We start from the raw sequence: 26,543 nt of genomic DNA on the forward strand, positions 1-26,543 counted from the left end.
CTACCATCTTGACTATACCACTTTTAGGGTTTTAAATAAGTAGCCCTGAGATCTTACTATTGGAATAGGGGGGAGTGCGTGAATATGAACGTGAAAAACAACAATCTCATGTCAGTTGTCGCGAGTTGTAGATACTTTTCCCAGCGATATATATCAGCACAAGCCTAGCAGTGCCAACTCCAAAAATGACTAAATATAATAAATGAAATAAATTATTTTTGCCAGATCCATATGCAGCGCTGGTGAATTGCAGCCGAGCAAGCACCAGCAGCGGCCAGGTGCAACTATGGCAGTTCCTGCTGGAGGAACTATCCACCGGAGCACCCGGCATCTGCTGGGAGGTAAAGTATCTTTATGATCCACTACTAGCAGTAGTTCATGGACGGTCGTTCAAGTTATATTTGTTTTGATGTTGGCATTCTACTACGTGGGTAACCGCAGTCTGTGTTTTTTAATAATTTATGATAAACAATCTGAATTCGTTATGTTCTTTTTATTAATAAGGGACGAGACGAGCAGGATGTTCAGGTGATGGTAATTGATACACCTTGGTCATTACAATGCGGTGCCGCTCCGGATTCTTGAAAATCCCAAAAATTCAAAGCGACACTACAATCCTGCTCGTCACCTTGAGACATAAGATGTTGGTCTCATTTGCCCAGTAATTTCGCTAGTTATAACGCCCTTCAGACCGAAACACAATAATGTTTCCACATTACTGCTTCACGGCAGAAATAGGCGCCGTTGTGGTACCCATAAACTAGCCGGCATCCTGTACAAAGGAGCCTCCAACTGGTTAGTTGTTGTAATCGAACATATTTTTATTAAACAGGGTACCCCCAACGAAGGAGAGTTCCGGCTGTCCGACCCGGAGGAGGTGGCTCGTCGCTGGGGTCGGCGGAAGCAGAAACCCAACATGAACTATGACAAGCTGTCCAGAGCTCTGCGCTACTACTACGATAAGAACATCATGGGCAAGGTGAGAGATGACTTCAAATTCAAATATTTTTATTCAAAATAGGATTTAAAATCACTTATTGAACGTCAAAAACTACCACCCATTCAAAATAGACTGCCTCAGGCCTGAGAAGAATGGGCGCAAGAAACTCAGCGGGCTTTTTTTTATATAAAATATGGATTACAATGTGATATCGTACAATAAACATTTATAATTAAAGAGCCTGAGGGTGTTCGCTTTATTCCCAGTCCGTGGTGTCATTAAGAAAATCGTTTAAGCTATAATAACCTTTCCCACACAAACGTTTTTTAACAATTCTTTTAAATTTCGTAACCCATTTGTTTTGTACATTTGTTCCTCGTGTTAACATTATGAATGTCACAGTTTCTAGAGAATTCCTCAATGTGCTTATGAACATACAGAACATTGTCAAAAATGTATTGAGAAGCAACAGTCAAAATGTTTATTTCTTTAAATTTTTCTCTTAATGATTCTTTAGGACCTAGGTTATAAATCGCCCGAATAACCCTCTTCTGCAGCACAAAGATGGTATTAATGTCGGCCGCAGTGCCCCATAACAATATACAATATTCGACTGGCGGTGGACGATGGTGGGCAGCCCCCATGGGTACTGGTAATCAGTTCATTGGTCAACTAAGTATATGGCAACATTCTTACATACTGTGGCATAAGTCACAGTGAAATTATAGCTAAGATTGCGTTTTTCTGACCTGTGTAACCTAGATAGATCGACTTTTCTTCCCAAAAATCCCATACATAGTGGTCATAAGTTGTGTTACAAATATATAATAAAAAAAATTTTATGAAAGATGCAGGACTCGACCCGCGACCTCTGGCGTTCCGTGCGAGCGATCTTTCCAACTGAGCAAACCGTTCGAGTGATGTATGTCGTATGACGTACGTAGATGAAGCCACAACCTGAGAGTTGAACAAAGCATACAAGATTTTATGACGATACGTCGCTCAGACGGTTAGTTCAGTTGGAAAGAGCGCTCGCAAGGTACGCGAGTGGTCGCGGGTTCGAGTCCCTCATCGTTCATAAAATTTTGGTTTTGGTTTTATTTGTATATTGATTAATTGAAGTCTCAGCAATAAATAAGAAATAATTCTATCTGTAATGACTACACCTATGGCTTTAATGCAGGACTTTAATCTCATTTACAGCGAATCAATGGCTTAACGCATTGCTTTTATGGAAAATCTGGTCACTGTTTTGTTCTACGGTTTGTGCAACTCCAAGTCGGCACGCAGTTTTGAGTAGGCCATGTTTACTTAAACTGACCATGATTTGTAGTCCAAGGTATTCAGATCGGAGCTAGATGAGGGCCAGTCTGCAGCTCTTAAAAAGTCTGGAACGTTGTCTTCCAGCTAAGCTTGGTGGTCACCACCAGCCTAGCGAAACTCTCTTAGAAAAAAGCGATTTTCCTCGATTTTATGAAACTGACAGATTTACAGATGACGGCTATAATCTTGTAAATAAAGGAGATAGCCAAAATCCACTACGTTCTATGTAACTCTTCGCTTTCAAACTTAGCCGGATACAGACATACTTCGTGGCCAATCGCGATACTGTAATTACTACTTTATTAAACTTATGTCAAATCGAAGTGATTTCGATTTCGATGACATTTGACATTTTATACAACTTTTACTTAGGCAGTCCCGCATCTTATTACGTAGGTACTTACATTCTCTTTGGTCACCCAAAGAGTTTGGTCACACAGAGAGTCCTAGGTTTCATAACAAGTTATAAAACAGTCAATAGTTAATATTCAATACTAACGTCATATTAATATGTGCTAGTATAACCTTCAATTTCTTATTATCAATTATTTTATTAAGTGAGTGAATATTTTTAAATGTGCGAATGGTATTAATGAATTATAAATAGAATATAAAATGAAAATAATAATCAGTCAAATAAAATGGCGGAATCCCAGGAACATTTTACTCTTTCATCAATAAATAAGCATAAAAAAGAAAATCAACAACCTCACCTGTAAAAAGTTTAAGTGTTTATTTTCTGATGAATAATAATATCAAAATATAACATTATATCATTCTTTGTAAAACATATAAAATCTGACTTTATTAAATAATATTATTTATTATAAAGGCATTATTTTATTTTAGGTAGAGAAAATGCCAAGTATGTTCAAGAGATGAAGTCATATCGTTAGCGTTTCCGAGAAAAACGTCGCCCAGCTGGTGGTATTTGATACGACCTGCCCATTAAAATACAGTGCCGCTCAGGATTTTTGATAAACCCAAAAATTCTGAGCGGCACTACAATTGCGCTCGTCACTTTGAGACATAAGATGTTAAGAGTCATTTCACTAGCTACGGTGCCCTTCAGGCCGAAACACAGTAATGCGTACCTACACATTACCCATTAGTACCCATAATCTAGCGCCGGCTCGGGAGAGTATGCCTATGCAAAGGAGCCTCCCGCTGGTACTTCTTGGATAAAATGGTAGTTACTAGTGCTTGAGTTAATTAATTATGATTTACGGCCGTTCCCAATAAACTAACTACTGATAGAGATAAATTACTATCTTCTACTGTCAGTAATTAGCTGTCCCAATATACCCGATAAGTCATTCTTATCGTCTTATATTGGGACGCGTGAATTGCAATTTCCATACAAACTTTATATCGCTGGTAAGCCGTCCCATTGACACACAGCGTGCACGAATAAAGTGAGTTACCGTCGATAAGTTAATTGGGACAGAAAAGTCAACGATAGTTACGATTTTTATCTCATGTAAGAGATTGACTGAATATTGGGAACGGCCGTTATAGTAAAATGCTATCTGTCAATAGGTTATTGAAATGTAAATTAGCGTAAAAGGATGGATTTGTATACCTATAGTAAATTTATTTAATTAGGCGATACTTTGCGGAAATCCAAAATTATACAAATGATTTAAGTTTTCTTTAGTGTTAATTCCGCCAATATTTGTTTTTAAAAACAATTCGACACGTGTTTCGCCTCTACACGAGGCATCCGCAGGACGTGTTATCTCGCCAAAATCTGGCAAGAGACTCTCTATGTCTATGTCTCTTGCCAGATTTTGGCGAGACAACACGTCCTGAGGATGCCTTGTGTAGAGGAGAAAAGAAATTAACACTAAAGAAAACTTAAATCATTTGAATACCTCTAGTAAGTTAAACTAAGAATAGATAGGTTATTGAAAATGGCCGTTAGTCAACTAGTGACTAGTTAACAAAATCAAATTTAATGCCGCAAAATGCCGAATTGTGCTGATGCTTAATTGTGACATGAGTTAGTTTTTAAATGCACCAGCAGAGTGCGCTAAGTTCACTGTTGAAAAAATATACATAGAGTTAGCAACCTCAATAATGTATAAATAAAGTGGTAAACGATAATAAGTGGTTGAAAACTATTTACGGTTATTTTAATTTTGATTATATTATCAATATTTCTTTATGTTTTGTGAGTTTTTTTAAATAAGTTCTACTAAAACAACGACAAAACGAATGCTTTAAAAAATTATTTCAATATTTATTTAATATTGTTTAATATTACTTACGATAATAGGAATATAAATAAAATTTCGATTAATGCCAACTTAAAGAAATAACTTTTCTGCCACTGCGTTGGTATAGATTACACGCATTTTTTCACACTTTTGAGAGTGCTCGATTGTGCGAAGCGTTGCTGTATTTGGAACATTCTAGTGCTCTAATTGGAAAACTACTATTAGTTTAGATAATAGTTATTTATGCAACTGTTGTGTAATAAGGGGTATTAAAACACGAATATGGGTTGTACTCGGCTTCGCCTCGTGTCACGTGTGATAATAATATCACATGAATGTTTTAATACCTAAATATCAACAGTTGCATACAAGACTTTATCTATACCCAGAATATTAATCCTCTATAAGATATTGAAACAATTAGCTTATTGATAACATTAAAACAGCCAGTCCTAGTAGTAACCTAATATCATCCATTACTGTACATATAGGTACAAATAAACTAAGTATTAATATACTACAAATGCTTGCAAAACTAATGCAAAAACTTGCAAATTACTACAAAAATAATAATTCTTTCATTAGAAAGATTATGTAGTAATTTGCAGCGTTTAAAATATCTGGCAGTGTGCTGTCAAAACTTGAATCACTCATTTTCAAAAAAAAAATCAATAAGTAAATATATCGACGTAAAATGGCGGGGATTCGAATAACCTACTTTTTTTACGGCGCCCAACGTTCTGGAAGTGTGGAACGAAAGGTTCTTTTTTTTAATTCATACAGATACCACGCATCGAGCAATAAGAATGTGGCTGTTTGTTGAAACTCTTTGCGCATGAAGGGATCGAAAAAAAACAAAGGAGTGTTATTACGAAATTCAGTACAACATTACGTTTTAATGTTGGCAATAAGCTAACTGTTTCACAATCTTTATGGATGTAGATAAAAGTTGTTTTTGTCGCTGCTGGAACAGGTGGTCAGTCCGTTGCGCCATGCAGCAGCCTTTTTTTAAATAAAAATAAAGGACGAGACGAGCAGGACCTTCAGCTGATGATAATTGACACGCCTTGCCCATTACAATGCAGTGTCGCTCATTATTCTTAAAAAACCCCAAAAATTCTGAGCGGCATTACAATTGCGCTCGTCACCTTGAGACATAAGATGTTAAGTCTCATTTGCCCAGTAATTTCACTAGCCACGGCGCCCTTTAGACGGAAACACACAGGTTCACGGCAGAAATAGACGCCGTTGTGGTATCCATAATCTAGCCGGCATCCTGTGCAAAGAAGCCTCCTGGTAAAACGCCTGCAGCGTGTGGTATGGTTGCAGGTGCACGGCAAGCGTTACGCGTACCGCTTCTGCTGGGCGGGACTGGCGGCCGCGTGCCAGGCGCATGGCAACGCCCCCGCCGCCCCCTACTGGCCCTGTCCGCCGCCCCCTGCGGTGCCCCCGCCGGCGCCCCCGGCAACCGCCCCGCACACACAGCAACTCAATCCACATTGACACCAAACCTGACGCTACGGACTCTATTACTGAATATTAATAACTCTATGGCTTCGGCCGGTTTTAAACTGGTTGTTATATTTGTGTGTGTGTGATCATTGAATGTGTTTTTTTATAAGCGCGAAGTTAAGTTATTCCAAGATTAAAACTTTTTCGACATAACAAATAAACTTGGTATAAATTTATACCTTTTCTATATCGCTGACAGCACTGTCACTACAATGATAATTCTTGGCCTATGGACTTGCATCCCGTGCCACTAAATAAATTTAAAAAAATTATAATTCTGAAGTTTTCCGAATGTTTAGGCTTTGCAAATTCACGCGGGAAACTTTATACATACGAACAAATAAACCAACCATAAGCAAAATATCTATTTGTAAACATTGTGCGTATTGGTTGGTGGGTTTTTATCATGTTTAATTTTAGGTATACCTTTTATTACCTTTGTCACTACAGAAATACATGACAGGGAGAAGTAATTATAAACTTGGGGTTACCTTACATTGCGTGTATTAATCAGCAAGTGCTTTAAACACTTACGCTGTACGCTCCGTTCATTGACCTACCGACATAAGACATCACATAATACAGACAGACAGCTAAACATAGTACAAAAAGGTACAAAATTAAGTTAAATATCAAATAAAGCAGTATTCACTAACAGACTGCACAGTAAAACGCCTCTGCAGAACATTGAGTAATGTATAATGAATAATCTTCCTAAATATTGCTCTGACAGATCTTGTTGTTTGACATAATAATTTATAACTGACGGCTGTCACCATACTGTCATCCATTCACAATATATAGGCTAACTTCTACGGGAAACTTTTGTACTTATCTACTACTAACGAGTGCGCGCGATTTTCCCCATTATAATATTGTTATCGTTGGAAACGTCATTAAAATAGACTTAACTGTTTCTGAAATTAGCATAAACGAAAAGACAAGCACCCAATAAACTATTTTCGGCCTCGGTCATATAAATTAGAATGTGTATAACTTAGATAATTTATACGCCTAGATAGAGCCTCTAGCTGTTAGGTAACGTATCACACCAGGTTATAGGGATGTTAAAAAATAATCGATTATTTATTATCGATTTTTATAGTGATATAAATCAATTGTAAAGGTTACGTGTAATTCATTTTCAGTTTTTGAGACTATAGAGTAGTCGTTTAGTTTTTTAATTCTCATTTTTAGTATACTATTTTAAAACTAGTTGAATTTAAAATAGGATGGAATTTTAAATGGCCAATTTATGGCAATTTTTTTATTTGATTTATATTTTAGTTTTTGAGACAATAACTTTGTAATTTTGTTGGGATGTTCATCATTTCATTTTTATTATAATAAATATAACTTTTAAGTACTAAATGTTTATCAATAATGCTATTGGTTTCCTAATTCCTTACCTTGCAATTTTAAGGGAACATAGCCTTTGATTTTTAGTTTTGAATTGGTTATTTTTTTATTCATATAATTTTATTTTATTTTTAATCTAATAAATAGTTAGTATGAATCTCTTAGGATTATTATTGGAATATGAAAAGCATTTTTAAATAATACAAAAAATCGTTTTTTTTCGCAGAAATCGATTATTTATTATTATTAAAAACGATTTTTATTTAATCGATTATTTTCCATTAATCTCACATCCCTGCTGAGGTTATTACTTTAGTGTTCTTGACAGCCAGTTGACAGCTACACTCGCCAAACGTCACTTTGAAAACAAAAAAAACACTTCTATGTGTGCTTGTATTGCTGAAAATTGAAATGTTAGCCATAATTATTATCGCCGCAATTTTTTTCTATCAGTTCACAGCTTTTAAGTCTATCTAGATATATAAATTATGAAAGATTTTATGTGTATGTGATAATATTGTGCCCAGTTTTCCAGTTACATAGTTAATATACCTACTTGTTGTGTTTTGAATCTTGGCGGTTATCTGAATATGTGAATTGTTAATGTTTTTCCTGTGTTTTTTAGTTCCTTAGCACTTAATGTAAATAAGATGTGCATGTTACATTTATAATTTGTTTTGTTAATTTGGGTATTTTTGTTGAATACATAATTTTTTTTATTTGCATAGGTTAATATACAGATATTAAAATTTACTTGTAGTTTGATGTTTTTGTTTTCATATTCCTTTCGTTAGTTGATGGTTTCCTATGCACATTAAAGAGGATGTAAGTACAACGTAATAAGAGGCGGCACTGCCTAAGTATAAATTGAAATTCAGATGTGTATGAAACGTGCAGTGAGATTTGACATAAGTATGAAATAGTTATTTACAATATGGCGACGAAGTATAATCTGGCTAAGTTTGAAAGCGAATAGTTGCATAAAACGTAGTGGATTTCGGCTATCTCCGTTTTTTACAAGATATAAACGTCATCTGTCAATCTCTCAATGCCCTCACGTTTGACGTTTTATACAATCGAGTGAATCGCTTTATTCTTGGGGAGTTTCGCTTTTTTTTTTTAAAAGGAGGAAAATACATTTACGTATTGAAGGGGCCCATATGTCCCCGAGCCTCTACCGACTTAAAACCTCCACTGTGCTGATAGCCCTAAAGGCTTTTACAGTGAAGCCGGGCCTTGGAGGCCGAAAATGTAGCTCACAGGCGCGGGGCGTCTCGGGAGGAGGCTCGAACCTTGGACCGCCTGCTCACTAGGCTGGAAGGAGAGAAGATCACTAACGATCTAATATATCTGTTAGCCCAATGGACTCTAGGTTTGAAGAGAATTCGCAGTCTCTCTTCGCAGTGCAGTGATATAATCTGTATGTGTGTTTGTGTGTAGTGTAATTGTAGGTGTATGATTTGTGATGTGAGTGTGAGTGGTGTTAAACGATTACAGGAAGAGGATTATCTTGTTGGGCTTCTAACAAAGAGTTTCGCTAGGCTGATGCACAGCTTACACACGTTTATACTTTATAGATATATGACAGATGATGGACATGCCGATATAGAAGTAAGACCACGCCAAAGAATATACAATATAAAAAAAATTACGTTTAAAAAAACCGACTTCGAAAACTGAAAAGTATCAAATACCTAAAAATTTATTTTAATACACCTTTACAACTTTACTTTTTTTTTAAAAATACCGATTGAATTGATAACCTCCTCCTTTTTGAAGTCGGTTAAAAATAAAATGAAAGTAATTATGTGCCATTGTTTTTAAACATGGTGAAATTTCAAACTTTAATGCTAAAAGTTCTAAGTTTTCACTTCTATCGGCAGACTCTGCAACTGCAATTTTTTTTTCTATGGAAGAGGGATAACAAAGAGCATACACCTGATGGTAAGTGATCATCACAGCCCATGATTTCTTGTAACAGAGATTACATTAAAACGATGACTACCTTATAAAACGTTGAAAAAACGTACGTTTGAATTTGAAAACCGATAACACATTTGTACGTGGCGGGCGAGGATCGAAGCAGAGGCTCCGTGGTGAGAGCTAACGGTTCAATCTATTACACCACCAACGCTTCTACGATGACTTTTGTATGCACTAAGTTCACATATCACGCTCTACGAGATAAATTGGAGAAAGTAAAACCATTCTGCTAGTTCAACCCCCCACGTCAAAGTGCGCAATTTCACCCGCATCAGGTTTCCATCTGGCAAACCACAATTGCGCGTTTCCCAAGAAACTTTTTACCCCGAAAGCTACCCACAAATCAAGCATAGATAATTCCACTTGGGCCGGAAACGCATCCCTTATAATGTGGATGACTTGCACGTTTTGCCACATCTCGAAAAAACCTTCGTGGATACCGGACCTAAAGGCCGTTTTTTTAAATGTATATTAAGACTTTCCCAAATCCTAAGTTCTAGGTCAACCAAATACCCTTTAAATTTAAACTTGAGAGTCTCGAAATATACGTTTTTGCGGCTTTTGATTTTTTTTTACATGTTTGATAATTATAGGGCTTAGATAATTTATACGTCTAGATAGTCTCTTGCTGTTAGACAACCGATAAAAACAGGCCAGGAATATAAGTTTACTGTGCATGACAAAGTTACGTCTTACACTCGCGATTTGTATGACACTTTGTGTTAGTGTTGTAGCATTCCTTAAAATAGAGGTTAGTTCTAGAGTCTATTTTTTTTTCGACGTTTTGACAGCTGTCATAGTCTATCTAGACGTATAAATGATCTATTATTATTGTTATGATTTGGAGATTTCAATGCACTTAAATCCTAGGATCTATTGCGCCCCCTTCTTGCGCTAGCGCGCCTGCCCTCAACTTAAAAGTTAAGGAGGAGAATCGAGGCTACTAACTAGGAAACGTTTTAGTGTGCCGAGATTTGAATTATATCCTCGAGACCTATTACTTTTAAAAGGCGTAGGATCCTCCGAGGGTCCAGGCAGGGCACATCCTCTGCTTTAAGTGAAGGTGTTTTAAGACACCCCAGCCTGATTCTGGCAATGGCTTCACATTCCAGAAGAATGTGTATGGGGTCTTCAGTGACTTCGCAGCAGAATCTGCACAGGTTTGATTCACTGAGACCCATTCTGGCTAGGTGCCCATTCAGCTTGCAATGGCCGGAATAGGAACCCCGTGAGGGCTCTCAGATGTGTCCTGTCCAAGCCTATGCATTTTTGGCACGCTTACATTGATAGTTGCCAAGGAGCAGCTTAGCTTGCCGATGGCCTGGTAGCGAGGACCAGTAACTGGCTGCCTCCAGCATTTCTTGATTCCTTAGGACATTGCGGATAAGAGATTCTCCAGCTGCACAAAAGGGTTCAGGGCCGATGAAGGGGGATGAGGCTCCATCCTTAGTTAGCTGGTCAGCTTTCTCATTACCTACTATACCTTTGTGCCCGGGTATCCAAGCCAGGGTAACTCTATTACTCTGGCAGAGGATACCCAGTTTTCTTCTGCTATAAATTATCTGAAATGTGAGAAACATTCGATCATTTTTGCTAATTTCAATTGTTTTCCTTGGGCTAGCATAATTTCTAACGTGTGTATTGTATTATTAGTAAACACTTATTTTTTTCTAAATTTTATGATATATCTTTAATGATTATATCTAGTGTATCATATCAAAAGTACAAGGTAAATTTATTTTAATTTGCCTTGTTCGTGGCGCATAAAAAATCAATATTTTTCAATAAGTCTAGTGCATTACCTCTACAGTAACTGTATTAATGATAAATTTACTGCCTTAAAAGATAGCATTTAGTTAATTAACTTTAGAATTGATACTGCATTAGAATAACTGGTGGATTAAAAAGATTAAATATTACTCCCGTGGTAAATGTTTTCTAGCAGAAACTAAACATACACATATCACTACCCATGGTGACACACACCACCATCTTACAATGCGAGTGCGTAGCCATCAAAATAGCCATCCGCGTCGCCGCAGTATTAGTAAGAATAGCCTCAGTATACTACCAAGGAATGTGAAAAAAGCAGTAGGAGTCAGACTAACGTCTCCAACTCAGCGTCAATCTACGAGAGTCACTTATCCTAGGAACAAGTTACTTATGACATCGGTGTGACATCTGTCTACAGTGCATCAAGGTCACGCAGTGCAGAGTTTGAACCTTGGCGGGGCTTACGGTTAGGTACGATTCAGCCATACACATTTATGGCTGTATACTCTCTTAAAAACGCTCACAAGAAGCAGACCATCGATATCTGCACTAAAGACTGTCCATTCGACTCGTCAGCTTAAAGAAACTTACCTTTATCTTTGTGGGCACCACAATGGGGTACAAATACGGAGAAGACGGAACGGTCCCTTACGTAGGCATGGTCCGAGGTGACGTAGTCCTGGAAAGGGGAAAAATCCTCGAAAATATGACGACCCTCCGGAAGTTTGCGGACATCCCAAGAAAGTTCTAAGCTCCTGGAAGGTGTATGTAGTGACGCGCACCGACTCCTTCATTCATCTGCCTTTCCATTTCTGGATTGCTCCTGTGATGTTCTTTCCACACCTACATAATATGATCTCTCTATTTTTACATACCAAATTGTATAAACACCCTCCACTTTTTGAAGTTATACGTTTGGCGCGATGGAGAAAAATGATGAGAGTGAATTTTTACGATGCGCGCGCACACCGACATCTGAATTCTACATCGTGAAGTTAGTTCTAGGTGGTATGAAAATCGATAACTATGTTCAAGTTGTATATTCTAGTATTTTTATATTTAGAACACGTGTTTCGTTACAGTACAATAATTAAACAGTGTGAATAAATAAATATTATTTTGGTGTTTTTATTAAATCAGTTTCATATACGACGGCGATAGTATTTACTAATAATTTATTAGTATATCTATATATATTGAATATTAGTGATACAACTGATTTGAATAAACTGTTTTGAGTGCATTTATAGATTTGAGGTTAATTGTTGGTATGTATAATTTATTTACATCGTTAATTAAAAATTATTATATTATTATCTAAAAAATATTTTTTTTCGTTTTGTTTTATTTCTGAAATATTAACAAATTTTATGTATAAATAAAAAAAAATCTATACTTGTTTATATTAACCTTAAATGCTGACCCCCTTATTCATAATAGTCTGCTAACTTAAAGCATTGCTAATTCGCACTCTGTCTTCGTCTATTGACCTAAGTCAGTCTAACACTCCTTAGCGGCTGTTTAAAGTTAGCGGACAATTATGAATAACGGGGTGAGTGTTTATACTATCTTTGATCTTAACTATTTGTTAAAATTTGATTTATTTTTCCGTACGCCAAAGAAGTATAACTTCTAACGCGTGAACATAAGTACACACACTTTTTTTTATCATCACTTTTCTAGATAGCCTCCTACTACTGAAGTTTGGAAGTCGTACTGTAGGCCGATTCACATATATTCTAACGATCCAAAAATCGTTGTAGTTCAGAAGTCGTCCTATTGAAACTTGGTCCAAAATTGGTATTCACGTACTGATTCGATAGGAAGGACGACAACTCAATAGTAGGCCGATTCACGTATATTCTAACGATCCAAAAATCTTTGTAGTTCAGAAGTCGTCCTATTGAAACTTGGTCCAAAATTGGTATTCACGTACCGATTCGATAGGATGACAACTCAATAGGACTGAAACTCAGCGACTTATCGACGACTTGCGATAGGACATTGCCAGTCTAATTCTACTATTCCTTTATTTTCTACCTTATTCTTTTAAATGTGTTTATTATGATATCAGAGTCTTTTGCTCAGTTACTAGTACTCAACCTAACAATATTTGAAGCCGTAGAGTAGTAAAAAGGTAAGGTATAATTATTTTTATACAGAAATTAATATGCTGAAAATGAAATGTCGTACCCAAATGGTCGTAATAAAAAAAAAAACCGCCGTACATCAAAGTCAAACTGGTTTTTCGCCAAGTGTAGGTAACTCTTTCTCGTCTCGGTTTGTTCAATTAAACAAAATGAGCTCGAAGAAGATTGTACCGTGCGTCAGCTTGAATTACTTACTTAGCTATTTTAGTTTTTTCATAAAAGCTGTAATAAGTACCTACATATATTTAATAAATAATTAAGTAAGTAGGTATTTAATTAGTCCAATAACATAGGTAAATGTAAATAAATACCTTTTCTTTATTCTATCTCTTCCATTCTGAGCAAGAGGAAAATAAACATGTTTTTTGAATAACTCAACATCATTGGGTGCTCTCGTCACCTGTAGCACTGCTCTAGACACTGTAGGTTGAGATACCTACTGAGTTGAAATTACTCTGACCAACAATGGTTTGGTAAGATCCTGTAGCATAAAATACTATTTATACCTATAATGTAAAAAAGCACATGATTTTATAATATATTTAATTAAATTCTTAAATATAGTAGATGTCTAGACAGATAAGTAGGTAGGTACCTACTAAGATCTTTCTTGGTAACTACCAACCTAAATAGGAAACTAAGTATAGTATTACGCTCTCATGGAATTAGAGGAACGAGGTCTTCATTAAGACCAAGGATCTAAATCCTTTCTTAAAGCGAAATGTTTTCACGAACTCCGTATCTATCATTTCGAAAGCAAAATATTTGTTGATCCTCATAAAATTATTTCGGCGTCAACGTTCTCTTCGCCGGTCTTCCCTTTCGGAAAGATCCAAAACTAGCCAAGACAAGCTGATATTCATGTTTATGAAAAATATTTCAACAGCCAACAACTGCAAATTACTAACTTCAGTTCAGCGACTTCTCAGACGTTCGATTTGACATTAAATCGTTTGTAACCGATTGTAAAAAGATAGCAGAATACCAATGACACAACGATTGAAGTCCGTCTAGATGACGTGAATACGCTTTAGCGATTTTTGGATAGGATCGTTTCTCGAACGTGCGATTTAAATCACATGAATACGAATCGTAGGTGAACGACAAATGTCTCTGCGATATCGCTCATGTAAAATTACGTGAATCGGGCCGCTGATGTCGATAGTCAACCATTCAATGACTATGAGATATATCTAGTGATTAGACTTGCATCACAACAGCATAACCTATTAACAATTGAATAGTCCTCTATTATGACATCATGAGTCCCACAATTATAATATTTTATCTCATGGTTAAAATGTTAGGCCGTCAGCCAGTCGACAGATAGCAGGCCTGACAACCCGCTGTACGTCAAACATGACGATGAATGTTCAAAGTTATAATCCGTATAAAATCTGTTTCAAATAGGTCTAATTCGCTCCTGAATCACAACAAACGGTCACATAATGATATTGAGTTGTTGAAGAATAATGAAATATCGCTCACGGGAATATCCTTGCGGCGCCGGAAGACCGATAGCGATGCGCACAGCCCGCCCACGCGGCCAGCGGCTCTCAAACCTCACAATTAACAATATTATCGATATATTTTAATAAAATATTTATCGCCAATACCCAACAAATTCTATGTATTTTTTTTACAATTTCTTTAATGAGCCATGTAATGATGGTTTTAGTTTTTTGATTTTTTTTTTTAGAACCAAAGTTACCGACATAGCCCAAATGAGCGAAATTGAAGTGGCAGTGGGCAGGCCTCATAGTTCGACGGACAGATACGATAGACGGCAGTAAAGTCCTCGAATGGCAACCACGTACCGGAAGACGCAGTGTTGGTAGGCCCCCCACAAGTTTGGATGAGATCGTCGTGGAAATCTTTGGGGAGGCCTTTATCCAGCAATGGGCGTCTTCCAGCTGATGATGATGATGATTTTGACGTACTTACACGATTAAAATATATTTTCTCTACGGAAAAAACCGTTTGCTATTTGCTAGTAAACAACGCAATATTTGAAACTCCAATTAGATTAAGAAAGATTTCCACCTGAATGATTTACTTTTAGTACAAATATTATTTATCGCGTATATAAATAATATCTTGGAAATTTTCCGCACTTGTTTAATAAGACTATGCGGTTGCACTACACTAATACCTCTGCATACTATTTGAATGAGTGCCGTCGAAAAAATAATTAACGGGACTTGAAAGTTCCATTTAATGGACAATCCGAAGGCTCCGCACCTCAAAAACATTTTATTTATTTAGGTTATCACCTAATATTTAAATTGTTTGTTAGCAGCAAGTATGTTGAAACAACTCTCAGAAAACAGGAAAAAACTCTATCCGATCATAGAATAGAATGTGTGTCCAGAGGCCGGAGGAGAGCTCGCTACAGTTGCAGTGACAGCAGGTACTGTAGTTATGAAATAAATTATGCGAAATATGTACATTTCGTATAATTTTACCCAAGCCTTAGCTAGCCGGTTGACTCCAATGTGCTATCGCTATGTTATTGTGATTATTTCTAGGCAAAAATATGTTGAGAGCCACTGACGATTCCATTACTTTCCACAGTCCAGTAACGCTGTGGCACAGAAGCGACGGACGGTAGTACGTGCGCGAGCCGGTTGACATGGCGCGAACGGTCGACATGGGACGTATCCTGACCTTCCTCTCTTTCTTTATCCTTGTGATGCTGCATGGTACGTAACTGTGGACTTGTCTTGTTCCTGACATTAAGTGCATATGTTGAATTTTACTGACTGGTGTGACATACAAGGCATAAAATGCATTTATTTTCTCAAAATTGATTCCTTTAGAATTCTTTTTGATGTCATTTTTAATAACTACGAGATACTACTACCGCTTCGGAAACAAATGGCGCTCTGAGAGAGAAGAAGCGGCGCAAGAAACTCTCCCAGCATTCTTTTTTTGCGCTCTTTTCAATAAAAATATACAATATTGTACAGACATTTCTAACGCTATAAAATAATCACAATCTAGTCCCAAGCTGTCCGATCATTTAAATATCAGTAGACAGTATCATTTAGTTTCAGACAATATCAGTTTCTCGCTTCAAGCAACGCTTTTGACTCTTAAAACTAGTAATACCGTTTCATTTTTCAAGAAAATGAATACGATAGATTTAAGGTTATTTTATGTTTTTCTTCTCACATAAATCATCCTTGAACAAAGTAGCAAGTATAATCAAATGCAGCGAACGATATGTAGATTTTTTAAGAGGTATGTTGCTTCATTTTAGTATAATATATTAAGTATGACTTTGTCAATTTATAAGATATGTTTAGTTTTTGCAAGTCTAAGCACGGAATAATTACTATCATGTCATTGTTTGTATTATCTATGGTCACTGATTGAGCATAGGTACCTAATGTTTCATATTTCAACGTATGAACATTGTATTGAGTAAGATATATGTATTGTAAAAGCACTGTAAGTACCAAGGTATGTATTTCTTTACATATTTCCTCAGTGACTTTGCTGTTTGCTCATATAAAAATCTCCATAGAAAAATAAAATTGTTGGTTAATTGCGCTGTGCGATCTGAATTACACCTAATTGTATAACAAGAGTGCCTATTTCTTTAATGTATTTTGCGGAGTGAGACTTCTGTACTTGTACTATTACGCCATATTCTTTGCTACTGATGAAATGTTTCAATTAAAGGACGTGACGCAAGAAGACACTTCGAATGTCCATTATCCGGATGCTAAAAGTACATTTTGGGTGTGACCAACAACATATTTGCTCTACACTCTGCTCGCCAAATTTAAAGTTTATCAACAAAAACAAAGGTGTAACAGGAAAAATATTACACCTAAGACGGTAACCTTTGATGAGTGTTACTAAGTATGTTGATATCAACTTCAAGAGAGCGCAGACATACCTGATGTATTTGCTTAGCCATACCTGATGCAATTTCTACTTTACTTTTAGATGTTCGGACCCCATTTAACTTGATTACGTCAACAAGGAAACTGACGTCTCCTGAATGAACGACTTAAGGCGACACTAAATGCCAGCGACCTTGAGCGATATGAGTTCACGGCTTCCGACCCGCCATCTATGTAAAAAGCCAATATTTTCAAATTTTTTGCGTGGAAAACAGTTTATATGCTTACAATCCTCGTTATTCATTACTAATCTATAAATATACCTACACAAAAAAGTAAAGCTATAAGAATAACTTTTCTTAGAATTGTACTAAAAAAAATGCGTCATGCCATGCCAAAAAACTTGTTTAACTGCAAGGAAAAGCGGTAGTTCAAAAAGGCTCTGAACTGAAAACTATAACCAACAGCAAGCATTAGAAACCTACAAATAAGACTTAAGTATATATGTAACAGTGTTCATAGCTCGAAATGCTATACACCAAAAAACTTGTCTAAAAACACCTTGTTTGCATGTTTTCTGCTTACTCTTCGCCTTAAGGCTGTTATCCCGCGCATAATTGAAACCATTTCTTGACGGATTATAATAAGCTCATATTTTTTACAAAAAATAAACATCTACAGTATTATGATGTGAGTGAAATTTTAAGTTACACAAAAGTAACAGGTTGAAGTTGGTTCCTAAAATTTTCTGACGTTTGCGTTATTTGTTTTTTTTTTTTGGTTTCTTCGTCCACTATTAGGACAGGCAAAGGGTTCAAGCCCATACGCCGTATTCATAATATAATAATAAATTTTCAAAGCCATCTTTGCAAGATTTTTACAAAATTTGTCTTTCTAAAAACGTAGAATAGCACGAGGAATAAATCATTTTAATGATTTTTGCTTCGTTAGGCCAAACAAGTATAACTTTTTGCATGCATACATAAGTACACACACACTTTAACTTTTTACAGTTCTATTTTTTAGAGACAGTGCGAAAAAAAATCACCAAAACACCTCTAAATTTTCAGTTGGAGCAATACTAATCATTCAATCTAGATAAACATTATACGAAAATTAATTAATTGTATACCAATTACCAATACTATTTAACATAACATGTTACTTTTGTAAAGAAAATTGTATTATGTTTGTAATCAATTAAAAATGCTTCTACTTCTCAAGATAGCCTTAGTTTTAATTGTAATTAATTAATTAATTACAATTAAAACTTAAAATTAATGAAATAATTACAATTAAAACTAATGCGATCTTGTGCGAAAGAGGTTACTGTTTTGTTTTTTGTTTTATGGAAATAAGGAACGAGACGAGCAGGACGTTCAGCTGATGGTAATTGATACGCCATGCGCATAACAATGCAGTGCCGCTCAGAATTTTTGAAAAACCTAAAAAATCTAAGCGGCACTACCGTTGCGCTCATCACCTTGAGACATAAGATGTTAAGTCTTATTTGCCCAGTAATTTCACTAGCTACGGCGCCCTTCAGACCGAAACACAATAATGTTCACACATAACTGCTTCACGGCAGAAATAGGCGCCGTTATGGTACCCATAATCTGAGCAAAGCAGCCTCCCAATGGTCTCCCACTTAGCTCCTCTCGATTCCTCAAGGCCATTGGCTCGGTCCCCAGCCTTAAACTAGAGAGATTACTCAAGTAGACTGTGTCGAGCCTTCCACTGGTCTCCCACTTAGGTCCGCTCGATTCCTCAAGGCCATTGGCTCGGTCCCCAGCCTTAAACTAGAGAGATTACTCAAGTATACTATGTCGAGCCTTCCACTGGTCTCCCACTTTGCTCCGCTCGATTCCTCAAGGCCATTGGCTCGGTCCCCAGCCTTAAACTAGAGAGATTACTCAAGTAGACTGTGTCGAGCCTTCCACTGGTCTCCCACTTAGCTCCGCTCGATTCCTTTGACGGCGTTGGCGTTGACGCCTTTGACTCGGTCCCCAGCCTTAAACTAGAGCTATTACTTAAGTAGACTGTGTCAACTTTCAGAAAGTACACCTGCTCTAGGAGAATGCTCGCTATCCACACAGCTGGACACGCTGCTGGCTGAGTATGATAGAGAAGTGATGCCGGCCACGCCTCTCCGCATCGAAGCCACGCTGGATGTCCGACACGCAAACGTTTACGAGAAATCTTCTACAGTACACCTTTTGGCGGATCTGCATATGGTGAGTGAAAAGAGTAGGTACATATATTTCATGCCAGCCTTCTAGAATCTATTATGTTTGAAGATAAGAATTTGACACACAAAGGTTTGAAATCCACTGGTGAAAGTTAATTTCTGTTTCCGACTTCTATAAATATCCTACTGCCACAAGACCATCGTTTATGCAGTTCACTAACATTAACGTTATTCTCTCAGAAAATTCTTCCAAGCACACCCAAACAACACGAAGAATTTGCTTTGCGTGGACTTATATATAGAAAACTCGTAATTCTTTTATGCTAGCAATACTTTGGTAGCATTTTGTGTTCTGTCGGGGTAGGTCATTAAACGAGAAATATGCGGACGACCGAGCCCTGCTCGGATTTTTAAGAATGTACAAAACTTGAACAAAAAAAAACTAATAGGACATCTGGATTCGAACCCTCTGCTTTCCGGATCACCCAATGTTCCATCTGGGCTTTTACAGTCTTATATATATAGTGGCGAAATTTACCTTTGTATTCTAATGTTATTGTAGCTGTTTCTCATTAAAACACGGATATAAAAACTACATTTTTTTAATTGAAACCTAGTTAGATCGATTTATCGCCCCCGAAATCCCCTGTGTACCTACTAAATTTTAAGAAAAACGTTAGAGCCGTTTCCGAGATTCATATATATGTATACTAGCCGTTCCGCCAAAATTCAGAATTTTAAAAGGAAATAAATTCAATTTTATTCATCTTATTATAAATACAAATATCCGGACGACCGAGCCTTGCTCGGATTTTTAAGAATGTACAAAACTTGAACAAAAAAAAGAACTAATAGGACTTCTGGATTCGAACCGGGGTCTTCTGCTTTCCGGATCACCCAATGTCCCATCTGAGCTATAATAGTCTTGTATATAGTGACGAAATTTAACTTTGTATTCTAATGTTATTGTAGCTGTTTCTCATTCAAACATGGATAAAACCATTTTTTTTTAAATTGAAACCTAGCTAGATCGATTTATCACCCCCGAAATCCCCTGCATACTAAATTTTATGAAAATCGTTGGAGCCGTTTCCGAGATTCAGATTATGTATATATATATATATACAAGAATTGCTCGTTTAAAGATATAAGATAAAAAATTACCATAGCCATAAACCATCTAGGATAAATTTCGCATCGAATGGTGGTAGTTTCATGTCGATAAGATCAGTAGGTTTAGGCGTGATTGAACCTTAAACAATGACAATTTTCAATACATATAGATACAAGAATTGCTCGTTTAAAGATATAAGATTAGTCAAAGAGAAAGCTCAAAATTTTGAGGAATCGGCATCATAATGTTACAGAGGTGGAACGACTCTCGGATAAGTTGGAACGCCACGGAGTGGGGATGTGAAGGCGGCATGACCGCCTCCGAGCGACTCTGGTTGCCTGACGTGGTGATAGTTAGCGTGGCGAGCATTGCCGGCGGGGACCAGGGGTTCAGGGCGCACGTGAGCAGTGACGGCGAGGTCTCCTGGGTGCAGAAACTTGACGTGTCCATCCCCGTGTCACTGGAGCTTCAGGCCTGGCCTGAGGATACTCAGGAGGCACACCTGAAGGTGGCATCACGCTCGCATGCCAATATTGATGAAATAGATCTAGATCTTATTGAGTTAAAGGTAACTTTTTTTAACCGATAAAATTTACAATATTTTCTTTTTTAACCGACTTATCAGGAGGAGGTTATCAATTCGATCGGTATTTTTTTAATGTATGTACACCGATTACTCTGAGATTTATGATCCGATTTACGTAATTCTTTTGTTCATGCGAAATAGATGCCATTTGGTCCCATAAAAAATTTACCTAGTTTGGCCCAGTAGTTTTCACTTTATGAACATTTATATGAAAATTTTGTTTACCTAGATTTTGTCTTGATTATGTCACATAATTATTGTTTTCTTTGTACGGCTTTTTTTTGGAGTTTTCGTTCAGATTGATTATATATTATTATTAAGTGGCACTAAAACGTAAAATATAAAAATAAAAACTACGTTTAAAAAAAACGAGTTCAAAAACTGAAAAGCATCAAATAGCTAAAAATTTTATTTAATACACCTCTCATGCAAACCTTTACCTTTAATATTAATAAAATATTATAATTTGTATGCGCTACATATTGATAACTTTGAAGTCGGTGCCAAGCCTAATGTAATAAAGGTACCTACACTCGCCACGCGTGACTTTGAGCGGGATAGCTTCGTCTAGATCAAAACAACCCACGCGGAGAGACACACGTGGCCAGACAATCTAAATAATTACAATAGGTAAGCCGTTTATAATATTAAGTTTTATTTTGTTTAGGGCTTGGCACTGACTTAAAACCTATCAATAGGTAGCACATATAAATAATAGCATTTTATTAACATTAAAGGTAAAGGTGTATTAAATAAAATTTTTAGTTATTTGATACTTTTCAGTTTTTGAAGTAAATTTTTTTAAACGAATTTTTTTTTACAATCAACTAACGACATGAGAAAATATGACTATTCAAACGTTGTAAAAAATGCCATTTTTATACCGCCCTATTTAGACGAATACGAAACAATTATGAAGGGTTAATAAGAAATCGTAGGGACATAGAATAATGGTAGGACATAGAAATAGGTAATAGACTTGATAATAATAATAGATACGACATGGGTACCTTCAAAAAAAGCGCGTACACCTTCCTTAAAGGCTGGCAACGCTCTTGTGATTCCTCTGGTGTTGCAAGAGATTGTGGGCGGCGGTGATCACTTAACACCAGGTGACTCGTACGCTCGGTTGTCCTCCTATTCCATACAAAAAAAAATCGTAGGCACAATTTTCTAGGAGAAAACATTTATTATTTGTAGAGGTATTCGGAGACATAGCATCTGTTTTTTCTATTTCGTTGAATCCTCGTAGATTCGTATGGCATTGCTCGATGCGGCGCGGGCGTCCTTACTTTAAAAATTATGTGCAAGGAACGCGATGGCTGGTCTATATCTTATGCTCGTGATGATGAATTGTTGGGATAAATTACTCGTATAATGCTTTTTGTTTACAGTGCTTGCGGATTGATGCATCTTCTGCGCTCGTAACTTTTTTGAGTTTTATTTATTTGCCATGTAAAAAATAAAGATCTTTTCTTCTTATCAAGTATTTGAAAAATGTTTGAGTACTGTAGAGTTTAGATATTGAATACAATTTCTTGTTTTTTATTTATTTATTATATAACATATTATTTATATACAAACTAGGTCAACTAAGCATCTATATGGTTACAGGTGACAACAATCAATGCTAATAATTACTTACTAGTTAAGATATATATTAAATTAACAACAGTCAAAATGGTTTGTACGACTAAAACCGAATAAGTATAAATTAGCAGTTTCAAATTATCTTAGGCTATAGTACTTTTAATAGGTAATCCTTTAATCTATAATTATTAATGTTTTTAGTAGTTAAATTTTGCTGCTCAATGAAGGGCAGCTCATTTAGCAGGCGAGGTATAAGGTTCGTTCGCCTTACACGTTGCAGGCCCGGAGAATCGACAACCGGTTCAGAGCTATAGCTCTTGTTTGTATAGGATGTTCTATCTTTTGCAATCTTATTTTTTAAAACAGTGGCAATGAATTTCTTGCGACGTGCTGTCAATATAGTTCAACTAATCTAAAATAGCTAAAATGTATTTAGCTATGAGTGTAACTTTTTGATTTTCAAATCAATAGAGTTAATTTAATCTTGTGTGTAGGAGAACACGGTGTCGGAGTCCGGTACTTGGGAGCTGGTGTCAGTGCTGGGTACGGCGGAAGCGGAAGCGGACGCGGGGGCAGGCGGAGTGTCGCGGCGCGTACTCTCGTGGACTGTGACGTTGCGGCGCCGCGCGGCCGCACACTCGCTCGCCGCAGGTGCGGTGCTCGCCGCCGCAACCGCACTGTTGATCGCCGCAGCGCTATTGCCGCCCGCCGACCGCACGCCGCTCTGTGCGGTGTCCGCTCTCCTGCCGACTATCTGGTACTAAACTCTTTTGGTTTTCAGATTTATTTTTTATGAAAATAAGGGGACGAGCAGGACGTTCAGCTGATTAATTGATACACCCTACCCATTACAATGTAGTGCCACTCAGGATTCTTGAAAAGCACAAAAATTCTGACTGGCAATACAATTGGACTCGTCACCTTGAGACATAAGATGTTAAGTCTCATTTGCCCAGTATTTTCACTGCTTTACGGCAGATATAGGCGCCGTTGTGGTAGCCATAATCTAGCCGACACGACAACATAAGTGTGTCCGTTCAGGTTGATATCGGTGGCATCGCGCGTGGCGGGCGCTAGTGACTCGCCCACGTTGCTGTCGCTAGTGAGTGCGGCGAGCGTGTGTGCCGCACTGGCGGCAGCCTCTGGCGCGTTTGTCGTGCGGCTGGCGCTGTGTAGTGCACCACCGCCTCAAGCGCTGCGGTCGCTAGTCACGGCTGCCTCCGCCATCATCTCGCTCACACCGACTGCAAAGGTACGCATTGTGAGGCTAAGTATACGACTCCACCGACTCTTTCCTCAATAACAATTTTAAAAATTAAATGCCGCAAGGCAAGTACTAACCACCAAGAACTATTTTCCTATTGTAATGTCATGTCGATACACTCTAAAATAAGATTCGCTATTTTAGTGGTAGAATATAAAAATACATATTGTAATGTTAAGAATTATGAAAGAAAACAAAATATGAGGAAACTAGCCTACCTAAATATAACAATGTATATGGTAAAAGAACCTGTAACTATGTATTACCAAGGATATTACAAACATTATCTAATGATCTAATAGATATATATCTGCAGAAGAAAAATTTCAAAGTAAAGCTAAAAAAATACTATCTAGAAGCTAATAACCAGGAATACCTATGATGTATATTTTTAATAATACTAGTATATGTTATATTAAGGCCCTCTTTCACCACATTCAAGTAAACATTCAAGTAAGCTAATCACTGAGTAAAGTCAATAGTAACATACATGCGAATTTTCTCGATCTTAAAGTAACATTAATCTTACGATTAACTGTCCCGTTACTAACTTGCGGCGTCTTCTGCCAATTAGCACGGTTACTCGACAGTTGCATTATACATATTATGTGCCTACTATTATTATCAGTTGTTATTTCAACTTTGTGCATCTTTCAACGAATTTCAGAGGTAGCTTATAATAAATTATTAGATATAGATTTATTCGATTTGATTGATCATCAATTGGAAGAGTTAGATTATTTTTCCACACAACAAATACCAAGAATGCGTATATTTAAATTCCGTGTCGATTATCTTACGGACCTAGATGAAATTGATTTTTTACGGTAAAGTTCTGAACGTATTGCAGCAGATTTTTTTCTAACCGTACGTTTGAGACCCTCATACTTTACCTTTAATGTCTTTATAGACCGAAAAATCCCACCAGATCGAGCATTAGATTCGCTTTGGATATTTTCCCAAGCGGCTTCCTTTTTTTTCCATGTGGTATCACTTTGCTTACTCTCCAAGATATCTGCATATTTCAGTATTAATAAGACCAAAACTATCCCTCTCGTGTAAAGTAAAGTTTGCACTTCTCTCTCTTTTAATTTTATCCATGATATTCTATACCCACTAAATAACAAAATTTGAAAACTTCTATTTCCAGAAGCTTTCTAGTTTCAAAGGCAAACGGGCGGCAAACAGTGAAGTGATTAGTGAACGCTCAACATTCAACAAAATCCTAAATGACAATCTGCAATGACGTTTGACAAGTGATATTTGACGTAAAATTGAACGAATATGACGTGTGATAGATTCATTACTCACTTAACCAATCAGTAGTTACTCAGGACATAATTTTCGCTGGTGAAATTGGCAAAAGATACTTATAACATGTAGCTTTCAATTAACGTGAATTGAAAAGTTACTAATCACATCTTTACTCGGACATGGTGAACGAGGCTCTAAGTCTTAAGTAATTAGAACAATTAGTGTAATGCGAACTTACCGCTCGCACATAAACCTTAGAGGTTTTGCGAGTTTGTCTCTATTATTATATATATTAAGATAATTTTGTTCATTCAATAAATAAATAAAAGTGACTTAACTCCGGTTTCACGAATGACACACGCACGAACTAAGTTTTTCGTAAACGAGTTCAAATACGTAAGTCTTGATCTTGATTAAACACAAAGCGATTTCAGCGATACCCTTAGAACTTATTTAAACTGAATTTACATGTAATAAACAATAGAATGTATGTTAAGTATGAATAAGATCAAAATAGTTATTTAACTATGTTTCGCATTTAAACGCGTTTAGGCTGATGAACTGCGTTTAGTTGGTGTTAGTGAAATCCGACTTGAATCTGTAAATTCGTTTACACGCGTAAGCTTAGTTCTGTGTTCCAATCGCGTTCTACTTGAATGGTGAAATCGAGGCTTTGTGATGACGTACATAGAGACGACTGTGTTGCAGGGCGGAGCTGTGGACGTGGAGTGTAGCGCCTGGGCTGCAGCAGCTCAGCTCCTGGACCGAGTGCTCTGTACACTGTTCGCACTCATTCTGCTCATCATCTTCCTGACATATATAATGTGAAATACACTACCTAATTTTGCATTAAAAAAAAGTGTTTGTGCACTTATGTATGCACGCAGGAAGTTATACTCCTTTGGCGTAACAAAGCAAAAATCCTTAAAATTATTTATTCCTCCTGCTATTCTACATCTATAGAAAGAGCAATATTGTAAAAATGTTGCAAAGATGGCTTTGACAATTAATTATTAAATAACGAATACGGCTGTATCGGCTTGAACCCTTTGCCTGTCATAATAATCGACGAATAAACGATGAAAGCAAAAAACAAATAACGAATGACGCAAACGTTAGAAAATCTTAGGAACCAACTTCAACCTGTTACTTTTGTGTTACAGTGATGGGCGTGCATCAGAATTCCACTCTCATAATTTTTTCATAACACGCCTAAAGAAGTATAAGTTCAAAAGAAAATCGTACAAAATTTTATTTTCAAACAACTATGATCCATCGATTGTTAATAATAAACTTATATTACTTAATTGTGTCAGTAATTATATTTGCGAAGAGACATTAATTTTTATTGTGCCAACCTACCGATATACCGACAGGCCCCTATATTGGCTGTTACTATCATAACACTGTTACTGGTGCCTCGTATTCGCAGTA

At 36.8% G+C, this 26,543-nt stretch overlaps 1 protein-coding gene across 1 annotated transcript; it reads left to right on the forward strand.

Moving 5' to 3' along the window:
* The first annotated feature begins 892 nt into the window (after positions 1–892).
* On the forward strand, positions 893–26,543 carry LOC126968719 (acetylcholine receptor subunit beta-type acr-2-like). Its single transcript, XM_050813815.1, has 7 exons — positions 893–979; positions 15,834–15,961; positions 19,169–19,347; positions 20,669–20,983; positions 23,086–23,348; positions 23,633–23,843; positions 25,818–26,543. The coding sequence occupies exons 2-7, from the start codon at positions 15,892–15,894 to the stop codon at positions 25,935–25,937; spliced, it is 1,158 nt and encodes a 385-aa protein (XP_050669772.1). The 5' UTR covers positions 893–979; positions 15,834–15,891; the 3' UTR covers positions 25,938–26,543.

Source organism: Leptidea sinapis, chromosome 16 (assembly GCF_905404315.1).
Source record: "Leptidea sinapis chromosome 16, ilLepSina1.1, whole genome shotgun sequence".
NCBI classification, from domain to species: Eukaryota; Metazoa; Arthropoda; class Insecta; order Lepidoptera; family Pieridae; genus Leptidea; species Leptidea sinapis.

What these genes read in the sequence shown, in the direction of transcription:
- LOC126968719 (XM_050813815.1), top strand. Translation starts at nt 15,892, where the DNA reads ATGGCGCGAACGGTCGACATGGGACGTATCCTGACCTTCCTCTCTTTC. An exon ending in TAGATCTTATTGAGTTAAAG is followed by an intron (nt 20,984 to 23,085) that starts GTAACTTTTTTT and finishes TCTTGTGTGTAG; the next exon opens with GAGAACACGGTGTCGGAGTC. An exon ending in CGCTCACACCGACTGCAAAG is followed by an intron (nt 23,844 to 25,817) that starts GTACGCATTGTG and finishes ACTGTGTTGCAG; the next exon opens with GGCGGAGCTGTGGACGTGGA.